The 10,935-nt window shown below is 55.2% G+C and overlaps 1 protein-coding gene across 1 annotated transcript; it reads right to left on the reverse strand.

Moving 5' to 3' along the window:
* Positions 1-53: 53 nt before the first annotated feature.
* Positions 54-10,835, reverse strand: LDLRAD2 (low density lipoprotein receptor class A domain containing 2). Its single transcript, XM_046661486.1, has 7 exons — positions 10,552-10,835; positions 9,757-10,118; positions 8,541-8,975; positions 5,250-5,385; positions 4,678-4,698; positions 682-818; positions 54-550 (listed from the first exon to the last, which is right to left on the reverse strand). Exons 2-7 carry the CDS (start codon positions 9,836-9,838, stop codon positions 321-323), a joined length of 1,041 nt encoding a protein of 346 aa, XP_046517442.1. The 5' UTR covers positions 9,839-10,118; positions 10,552-10,835; the 3' UTR covers positions 54-320.
* Positions 10,836-10,935: the final 100 nt, after the last annotated feature.

Raw genomic sequence — 10,935 nt, forward strand, 5'->3', positions numbered from 1 at the left:
AGGGCAGGTGAAGTCCAGGAGGGAAGCCAGGCGGCTTCAGATGAGAGAGGCCATGCTGCCTGCCCTGGGCGTGGAGGCCTTGCCCTTTGCTGAACAGCAGGGCGCCAGCTGCCACCAGCTGCCACCAGCTACAGGCCCAGTTCCCTCCGGTGGCCTTCCCGAACCATGTGAGGCAGGAGTATCCCATTTTCCAGAGGAACAGACTGAGTCTCAGAGGGCTAAGCGACCTGCCCAAGGTCAAGCAGGCCTCCAGGGGGTGGGGGTGGAACCCAGGGTCTGTGTGACCCCAGAGCCCACTCCCTCTGATGCCCGCAGCCTCTCTAGGGGTGGCCCGCCTGGCCCTGGAAGGTTGGCCCACCCAGCTGCAGCCCCCCAGGGGCCACCTGACCAGGACACATGTAACAGATGGTGCAGCTGGGACAGGGGCCACGGGCACCAGCCCGCCAGGCCAGCCAGCTCAGGGAGCCCCAGCACCAGAGGAGGCCCATGAAGAGGCCGGCAGAGGCCAGGAGCAGCGAGGAGGCCAGCGCCACACCCTGCAACCGGGGACCTGTGGGAGGAAGGGGAGAGTCCACTCAGGCCTCGGCCTGGGCCCGCTGACCCTGTCCCCATCGCCTGCACAGGGACAAGTGGGCTCTTGGTGGGAGGAGTGGGAGCAGGTGGTCACCTGGAGCCACCTACCTCCGGGAGCGGCATCCTGCTGTGCAGGGTCCCGGCCTGCTGGGGGACTCCTCCTGGCTGCACTCCGGAGGCGGCCTGCAGAGCCGAGAGTCGGGGAGAGGGTCAGCGGCTCGGAGGTGTCGGTCCTCACTGCCTCGCTGGGACCTGCAGGGGATGTAGCGGGGCTGACACACGGAGGACTGCCCGGCGGGCGTGGTGACGTCTCCTTTCATCCTCCTGAAACCTCTCTGAGTTTGTTACTGTTAGTGTTTCCGTTTGACCAATAAGGGGAGTGAGGCACTGAGGTTACGTCACCTGCACAGGTCACAGAGCCGGAAGTGAGAGGGGAGGACTTGAGCTCGCCGTCTAGCTCCGGGGCTTGGGGATTGTGCATGGAACTGCTTCTCAGGAAGGAGGGTGCGCAGGGATCGAGTGTTTTCTGTCACACGGTGCTCAGTGCTGGGCCTTTACCTGGAGTCTTTCGCTTAAAGTTCACATGACTCTGAAAGGTGAGGTTTGTCACCCTCCCCTTTTTTTTTTTGAGGAAGATTAGCCCTGAGCAAACATCTGCGGGCAATCCTCCTCTTTTTTGCTGAGGAAGACTGGCTCTGAACTAACATCCATGCCCATCTTCCTCTATGTTATAGGTGGGACACCTACCACAGCCCGGCGTGCCGAGTGGTGCCATGTCCGCACCCAGGATCTGAACCGGCAAACCCGGGGCCCCCAAAGTAGAACATGTGAACTTAACTGCTGCGTCACTGGGCCAGCCGCTGTCACCCCCATTTTACAGATAAAGAAACTGAGGCAAGAGAGGTCCATTCTTCCACTCATTTGACTAGTATTTCTTGAGCATCTGCTGTACCCTGGGCATTGCTCTAGGGACTGGGGGACGCGACAGTGAACAAAACAGACAAAACTGTCTTCTTGGAACTGGCCTGTTAGTGTGAGGAGACACAAAGCACAAATTAGATGGTACGTCAAATGGAGTTAGGTGCCGCGGAGAAAAATTAGGGGAAAAGGACACAGCGTGTTGGTGAGGGGCAGCATTGCCATTTTTTTAAATTGTGGTAAACCACGCAAAACATAAAATTTAGAGCCAGCCCTGATGGCCTAGTGGTTCAGCATGCTCTGCTCCAGCGGCCCGGGTTCAGTTCCCGGGCTCGGAACCACACCACTCGTCTGTCAGTAGCCATGCTGTGGTGGCGGCTCACACAGAAGAGCCAGAAGAACCTACAAGTATACACAACTAGGTGCTGGGGCTTTTGGGGGGGAAAGGAAGAAAAAAGGAGGAAGATTGGCAACAGATGTTAGCTTAGGGCGAATCTTCCTCCGCAAAAAAAAAATGAGGGGCCAGCCCAGTGACGCAGCAGTTAAGTGCACACGTTCCACTTCGGCAGCCCAGGGTTCACTGGTTCAGATCCTGGGTGCGGACATGGCACAGCTTGGCACACCATGCTGTGGTAGGCGTCCCACATATAAAGTAGAGGAAGATGGGCATGGATGTTAGCTCAGGGCCAGTCTTCCTCAGCAAAAAGAGGAGGACTGGCAGCCAATGTTAGCTCAGGGCTAATCTTCCTCAAAAAAAAAGAATACAGTTCAGTGGTATTACGGACATTCAATGTGTTGTGCAACCATCAACACTGTGCATCTCTAGAAGTATTTTCATCTTGTAAAACTGAAACTCCACACCCCTTAAACACTAACTCTCGGTTCCCCCTCCCCCAGCCCCTGGCAACCACCATTCTACTGTCTGTCTCTGTGACTTTGACTACTCTAGGTCTTACACCATTGGAATCATACTGTATTTATCCTTTTGTGTCCAACTTTTTCACTTAGCATAATGTCCTCAAGCTTCGTCCATGCTGTAGCATGTGTCTGAATTCCCTTCCTTTTCAGGGCTGAATAATATGCCATTGTGTGGACATATCACATTGTGTTTATCCATTCATCCGTCAGTGGTCACAGAGTTGCTATTCTTAATAAAAGCGTCAGGAAAGAGCTCACAGAGAGTGAGGGTTAAGCAGAGACCTTCAGGATGAGGTGTCAATCTCTGGGGAACAGCTTCCAGGCCGAGGAAAGAGCCAGGGAAGAGAGCAGAGGTAGGACGAGACAGGAGCGTGGGGGGAGCTGCAGGGCCAGTGGGGAGGCGCTGAGGAAGCCAGCAGGCACGGGGGAGGGGCAGAGCCAGAGAAGCGAAGGGCCCAGGGAGGTGACGGACCAGATGGCACATGGCCTGTGGGCCCCCGGGAGGCTTTGCTCCTGCTGAGTGAGATGAGGAGGGTGGAGGGTGCCGAGCACAGGAGGGACGTGATCTGACTCTGTGTTTTAGAAGGTTCCTCTGACAGAACCACCACGTGGTCCGGCAGTTCCACTTCTGAGTATTTATCCGAAGGAAATGGAAACACTAACCTGAAGACATATCTGCATCCCATGTTCATTGCAGCCTTATTTACAACAGCCAAGACGTGGAAGCATCCCAAGGGCTGGTCGGTGGATGAGTGGATACATATGTACGGATATTACTCAGTGATAAAAAAAAAAGAAGAAGGAAATCTTGCCATTTGCAACAACATGGATGGACCTTGAAGGCAATATGCTAAGTGAAATAGGTCAGACAGAGAAAGACAAATACCGTATGATCTCACTTAGATGTGGAATCTAAAAACGAAAAACAAGCTCATAGATACAAGAACAAACTGGTGGTTGCCAGAGACTGGGGGTGGCGGGTGGGAGAAATGGTTGAAGGGGGTCAAAAGGGACAAACTCCCAGATATAAAATAAATAAATCATGCGGATGTCATATACAGCACGGGGACTCGTTAACAATACCGTGTGGTATATTTGAAAGTTGCTAAGAGAGTAGATCTCATCACAAGGAAAAAAATTTGTAACTCTGTGTGGTGACGGATGTTAACCAGACCTGCGGCGACCATTTTGCAATATATGCAGATACCAAATCATCATCTTCTACACCTGAAACTAACATACAATGTTACATGTCAATTATATCTCAATAAAATTCTTTTTTAAATATTTTATTTTTCCTTTTTCTCCCCAAAGCCCCCCTGGTACATAGTTGTGTATTTTTAGTTGTGGGTCCTTCTAGTTGTGACATGTGGGATGCCACCTCCACATGGCCCCACGAGTGGCACCATGTCCGCGCCCAGGATTTGAACTGGCGAAACTCTGGGCCGCCAAAGCAGAGGGTGCAAACTCGACCACTCAGCCACGGGACCGGCCCCTCAATAAAATTTTTTTAAGGTTCCTCTGGCAGAGATGCTTAACTCCCCACCCCTTAAGTGCAGGCTATGCAGACTGACCTCCTTCCAAAAAGGACACATGGCAAGGGGAGACAGGAAGAGTAACAGTGGAGACACCTGACCAACACGACCTTGGCCAGGTGTCAAGGCCAACATCAGCAGCTGTGAATGATGCTGGGAGCATGTACCTGTGATAGGATGTGACAGAAATGGCACTGTACCTCTGTGGTCTTCCTCCTAGTAACCCATAACTCCGGTCTTACCATAAGCAAAACATCAGACACATCCTCATGATGCTGATGCCCATGGGCTGAGAGGGAAAAAAGAGTAAAGGGGGACTCTGCAGCTTTGGTGAGAAGGGAAACTGGTGACGAGCAGGATGCGGTGGCTGTGGACCAGAAGGTCAGTTTGGGGCAAGTTAAGTCTGAGATGCCGCCCACACGTCCATGTGGAGATGTGAGTAGGGAGGTGGTTATGTAACTGAGTTCAAAGACAAGTCCAGCTGGCGACACAATATAAAGGAGACCACCAAGGGAATGAGCGTGGGTGGAGGCGGAGAGGATGTAGGACCTGGGCCTCATGGCACAAAGCACAGTGTCAGGGAGCTAACAAGGAACCTGTGAAGGAGGCTGAGGAGTGGCTTGGGAGGTGAGTGAGGGGTCGGGGTCCTGGGAAGCTGGATTTCACCCCTCAGGCACCTTTTTGCAGTAAACAACCTGTTCAACCAGACATGGCAGCCCTGCCTCTATCCCACTCCTGACTGGGGATGGGGCATCTCCAGATTCCCAAGAAGGATATTTCTGGGTGACCTATACTGGTCCGTTCTATCCACAGAGACCATTCCTGGTCATGTCACTTGATGACTCTATGACCTTGTGCAAGTCATTTCTTCTCCCTAGGCCTGAATTTCCTCATCTGTAAAATGTGGGAGTCAGACTAAATCAATGGTTTTCAAAGTAAGTCTTAAGGGTCAAACTCAGGTCCCTCAGCGGGACATGAGTCGGCCCCGGGCCCCCCACATCCAGTAAATAGAGCATCTCTCCTTTTGATGTCTCAGGCCTCCGTGCAAGGCTCCATTTAGGAAAAGCTTCCACCACTAAACCATCGTGTGGAAGCAGCTGGACTAGATCATCTCTAGCATCATCCCAGCTCTGACTTGCTCTGAGCCTCAGGTGGTCTGGTCCAGATTGCCCACTAATGCACTTCCCCTTATTCTCTCCTGCTGCACCCCTGCCTCCATCCCCCACTCAGGCTGTGCCCCAGGGAAGGGGAGTCAGCCCAGCCTCCCTATCAGCTGCTCAGCGGGGCCCAGGCCACGCCTGTCACTCACCTCTGCAGTCGGCTGGGGGCCAAGGAGCCTGATCACTGCCGTCGCCACAGTTGTCCAGGCCCCAGCGATCACACACCAGGCTCCGGGGGATGCACCTGCCATTCCCACAGCGGAAGTAGGCACCACAGGATCCTGAGGCCGAGAGGGAAGGCATGAGATGAGGACCCTGGGCCGGCCCATGACCCAGGGAGGTTGGGGTCCTACAGCGAGGGAATGCAGGAGGTGTGCGTGGGGGGGGGGGGGGCTGTTTCCACGTGTGTCCACGTGGGAGTGCGGATGGACATTTCATGGGAGACACGCGTGATCATAAGGATGCTGATGCTGGCAGCTGACACTCATTGAGTCCTCTCCAGGCCAGGTGTGGTTCTAAACACTTTATTCCCATCCCAGCTCATTACGTTCTCACAATTACCCTATGGGGGTAAATACTGTAATTAACCCCATTTCAGAGATGAGAAGACTAGGCACAGGGAGGTTAGGTCAGTTGACCAAAGCCACACAGCTTGTACATAAGTAGCAGAGTAGGAATTCAGCCCCACGTTCATACACACTGTGGCACACAGTGGGTGGGAGTGTGTCTGCATGTGTGATGCACAGGGCCCACGGTAGCCCAGCGAACCCGGACTCCAAGCAAACCCTCGCTCAGGGTTCAGCGCTGGCCATCAGCTCCGCCCGGCATTCTCCTCCGCAGGTAACTGCAGGGCTCGCTCCCTTTGGGTCTCCACTCAGATTTCTCTTATCCGCAGGCCTTCCCTAACCTCCGCTGAGAACCCCGTGGCCCAGCACCCGCCTCCTTCTCTGGGTTTGGGTTCCTCGGCGGCACTCGCCACCTCTGCAGAATGCGGATCTACTTGATTACTTGTTTCTGGTCTGTCTGCCCCAGAATGTCAGCTCAAAGAGGACAGAGACTTCTCTTTTGTTCATTGCTGTATCTCTAGAGCCTAGAACAGCACCTGGCACGTTAATATTTGCTAGGTGAATGAATAAGCACCTGGGTGAGAGAATTATGTGACTCGGTCGCAGGGCGTGGCAGATGGGTTGGCTTACCCGAATCCCATTCTGAGCAGAAAAGCTGGTTCAGGTGGGACTGACCAACACCATGTCCCAGTGGGGGGCCTGCCAATCAGAGCATCCATTTCCTGGCCATGACTAATCAAATTTGGCCCCAGGCTTTTGCTAGAACCATAAGAAAAGGTGCTTGCTCTCTATCTCATTGAGGTTAGAGCTGTGGGGGTGATTGTGGACTTGGAGCTGCAGGGTGCCTTTGCTGCCAAGTAGAAAGAGGAGCTGCCTGAGATGGAAGCCAAATGGACCCACACAATGCAAAGGTAGAAGAAAACAAAGAGACACAGCCTAGGTGAAATTACTTGAACTCCTGGATCCAGCTATACCTGAACCAACACCTTAATATCCCAGTTACAGGAACCTCAAAATCCTTCTTAGGCTTAAGCCTACTTGAGTTGGGTTTCTTTCATCTGCAAATGAAAGTGGACACTCTAATATATAGAAGGTGTAGAGGTGTAAGAATGAATGTCTGTGAGAGAAAACAGTAGTAGTGGAGACGGATGGGGAGACGTGTGAGTGTCAGTGTAAGAGCGTGTGCACGAACCAGGCAGGGCGTGCTTGCAGGTATAAGTGACTGACACTGTGCGTGTGGCCCGAGGGTGTGAAATGAACCTTTCCTCATTCCGATGACAAAACTGACCCGAGGACACCAGAGTCGCATTAGGGCTTCTGCACTGTCACCTTCTTTTCAGAGCCCAATCCTGCAGAACACAGAGCAGCTGCCACATTCTCGGCCTCCCTGGCTGACAGCTGCACCCCAAGGGGGCAGGGCCACCAAGCAGGCACGGCCACAGGGAGGGAGAGAGGCAGGAGGAGGGCGTGATATCCAACCTGCCAGTGAGAGCTGTTTGCAAAAACAACGTCCGTGATAGGAACCTTGGCATGTGGCAGCCGACAGGATCCAGAAAAGGGGACCCAGGCACCACCAGTCATGACCCCAAAATTTCATAAGGTTCATCCCTGAGCCAGAGACTCTAATGGGCAAGAGAGAGTCTAAAAGCCAAAATTCAGACCATGCACGATTCCAGGGGAGAAGGAAGGCGGGACGTGGGACGTGACTAGAGACACACGAGACGCGCGGGGGTGCTCTCTGAGCACCTCCGGGCTGAAGGGCTGGCCAGGGCCTGGCATGTCAAGGTCTAGTTCCTGCTGGACCTGTCCTGGCTCTCAGAGCCCCCATGTTCTCGTCTCGAAGCGCTCACAACCCCATGCTTAATTCTCCAGTCTGGATATTTTGCCAGAGATGGAAACAAAGCTTCTCCATGGTTGTGGAATCTTCTGGACTTCAGCAGCTCATCCGCTCGCCATCCCTGGACACAGCCTCTGCTGTGACATCGGCTGTGACATGGGCCGTGACATGGGTGAGCTGTGTCTCCAGTCCTGGGGGAACCTGCCGTGGCTAAAGCCTTGAACCCAGTGTGAGCAAGAGGACACCTCCAGCAGTTAGGGCGTGCCGCTCTGCCTGGGGCGTTTACCGGACCCACGGAGCCTGCTGCCCACCCGCCCGTCTGAGGGCCAGAACGCAGCACAGAAGAGCTGCTGCAAGGGACAGAGGAGACTGGCGTGCAAAGGACCAAAGGCCACGCCAAACGAGCGATCAATTTCTGTCACTTAGGATCTCCAGAGTCCCAACGCCGGCCGCTGGCAAACATCTGAAGGGCTGACCAGGACAGAGGAGCCGACGTGTACACGAGAGTGTGTGAATGAGTTGCATCTAAGGGAGCAAAGTGGAACTGTGCGTGAAGGAGGCGTGTGTGAGGTGAACTGAGTGTGTCAGTGTGCAGTGTGTGGGTTGTGTATTGCAGTGTGGGAGTGCAAGGTGTGGAGTCGGGTGTACGCGTGTACGTGGTGTGAGCTGTGTACATGGACAGTGTGTGTGAGCGGGTGGGGCTAGAGCATGAGGTGTGAGTCCAGGAGTTGCATGGGGATGAGTCGTGTGTGAATGCGTGAGTGTGAGTGAGTGTGTGCACCAGGGACTGGTAGGGCGGTGTGAGATACACACCCATGGAAGCCAGATTGACGGGGTTGGCCCTTTGGGCCTGGAATGTCCCTATTGGGACGCCCCTAACCCCGCCACCTGTCCCCACCTCCTTCCCTCCGTTAGGCCCAAGCCCCCTCCATCTTCCGGAGCTGGAGCGCCAGCCCCATCCCGGCCCCAGGCCGCAGCTGCCACCCCCGACCCCACCCCCGAGGCCGGGTCCTGGCCGACCGCTCCAACCCACCCAGCCGGGAAGAGGTGGCTTCGCCCACGAAGTCCACGCGGGGCTGGCGGCCTCTGGTGACCAGGCGCAGGCCCAGGTAGTCCCCCGAGGACGCCACCGGGGCGGGGATGGTCAGGCCGCAGAGCGGGGCCCCCAGGGGCCGGGGCGCCCCCGGCGGGCCCTCGTAGAACTGCAGGTAGGAGCCGGGGGCGCAGGGGTCGGCCGGCGCCGGGGAGGAGGCGTTGGGCGCTGGGGGCGCCGGAGACGGGGGCGTCAGGCTGTAGACCAGGAAGAAGCGGAACTGGAAGCGGATCCTGTCGCCGGGGGCCGCCGCCCGCACCCAGAGCGCGCAGTCGGTGTCCGGGGCCACGAAGTAGAAGTTGCGCGACGCGGAGTGCGAGCGCAGCAGCAGCGCGTCCCCGCGCCACGTGTGCCCGCAGCGCTCCGCCAGGTCGGCTGCAGCGGAAGGCACCGGGCCTGGAGCGCGCCGCCGCGGGCCGGGCTCCGCCCCCGCCCCGCCCGCGGTGTGACCCCCGCGAAGTCACTCACCCTCTCTGAGCCTCAGTTTCCTTATCGGTAAAAGGGGTTGCTTAAACAATCCGAATTTTTGTGAGGATTAAATAATTTAAGTCCTCACTCTCTTATTCAAAAACTCTAGGATATGTCTCAGAATTTTCTGGATTTTAGAGAGATACTATGATGGATAGACAGTCTATGATGTTGCAGCCCTCCATGACCACGTTTTCTAGAGCCATGGTACGAACGTTTACCGTAAGCAGGACAATAAAGACACTAAACAGTCTCTTGTCAGTTCAGGCACCCTAATAAAGTCTCTCAAGGGGCAGGGGCCCATTAGTACCCCATTTTACTACTGAAGAAACTGAGACTTAGAGTAGAAACGAGGGTCCCAAGGGTAGAAATGCAGGAGGAGGCAGCGTGAGTGTGTGAATGCAGGGTTGTCCGACCCCAAAGCCCGCCGTGTTTTCCATGCCCAGGCCTGAGGGCTGTCCCCCCGCCCCGAGCCCTGCTTCTGAGTGACTTGGGGCTCCAGCCTACCAAAGGGGTTGGGGGGGGGACTTGGGAGTGCCAGGCAAGACCAGACCGGGCACAGGGCTTCCCAGCCTCCCCCGATTCAAGAGGTCCCAGCCGGTGAGGGTGAGTGCTGACCGGGGAAACAGTCTCTGAGGGGGATGGGGCTGGATCTCCTGCCGCCTGAGCCCAGCCCCATCGTGCTCACCTGTCTCCAGGGCACACGCAGCCAGGGCGGCTGCCCCCAGCAGCAGCAACCTCGGGGGCAGCAGCGGGAGACAGGCCGCCATCTGGGCCCTGCTGTGCCCAGCAATGGGGCAGACCTGCAGAGTCCTGTCTGGGGGCTTTGGGGAGACTGGGGCGTGGGGCCTGGCCAGGCCAGTGGGGAAGCTGCAGGACGCGAGGAGCGAGGGGAGGCAGTCGGCCAGCTCCTCTGGTCTCTTCACGGTGATCTTTGTGCTGCCCTTCCAGATCCTCTTCAGGTCAGGATTCTGTCTAGGGTTGTCATGGAGATTTGGGGCTGGGGCTGGAGCCTGGGGAGAGCTGGCAGGGAGGATGTCTGCTCACCCCCTGCCAGACAGGAATCAGGAATCTCAGATCCGGGTCAGCCACAGGGCCTCTGGGAGGTGGACCCACAGCCTGAGAGAGCTACTGCCTTCCTGGTTAAGTCAGCACCTTAGGGACTAAGCTTAATGGAGGCCCAGGGCACCAAAGGGACCTCTTTGAGGGCCTAGAGAGGCAGCAAGTGGAAAAGGAGCACTGGACCAGGAGTCTGCCCTATTACAAAGTATTCCTGCCTCAGGGCCTTTGCACTCACAGTTCCCTCCACCTGGAAGGCTCTTTTCCCATAGCATTCCAGGGCTGGCTTCTTCAGGTCCTTCAGGTCTCAGCTCACATGTCACCTCCTCAGACCACACTTCCCTGACCACCTCTAATTTGAATTAGTGCCCTCCCTCCTTATCCCCCAGGTATGTCTCCCCAAATTTATTATATCAGCACTCACTAGAATTATTTTTTTTATTTATATCTTCTTGTCCATTGGCCTCCATTAAAACTGTATGCCAGCCCGTTGGCACAGTGGTTAAGTGCATACATTCTGCTTCAGATGTTAGCTCAGGGCCAGTCTTCCTCAGCAAAAAGAGGAGGATGGGCGGCAGATGTCAGCTCAGGGCTAATCTTCCTCAAAAAAAAAAGTTGAATGGATTACTAAGGAAACATCCAAATCCAGACTAGGGGATGAAATAAGTGGAAAGTGGAACATCGTTCCAACAGAATAATTTATCTAAATTATATAATAAACAACTATTCTGACACCCTAGAGCTTTTCAAACAGCCAAAATATAGTCCTATAGTCAAGTTTAAAGACATTAAAGTTTATGGGGGAATG

Source organism: Equus quagga, chromosome 5 (genome assembly GCF_021613505.1).
Source record: "Equus quagga isolate Etosha38 chromosome 5, UCLA_HA_Equagga_1.0, whole genome shotgun sequence".
In the NCBI taxonomy this organism is placed as follows: Eukaryota; Metazoa; Chordata; class Mammalia; order Perissodactyla; family Equidae; genus Equus; species Equus quagga.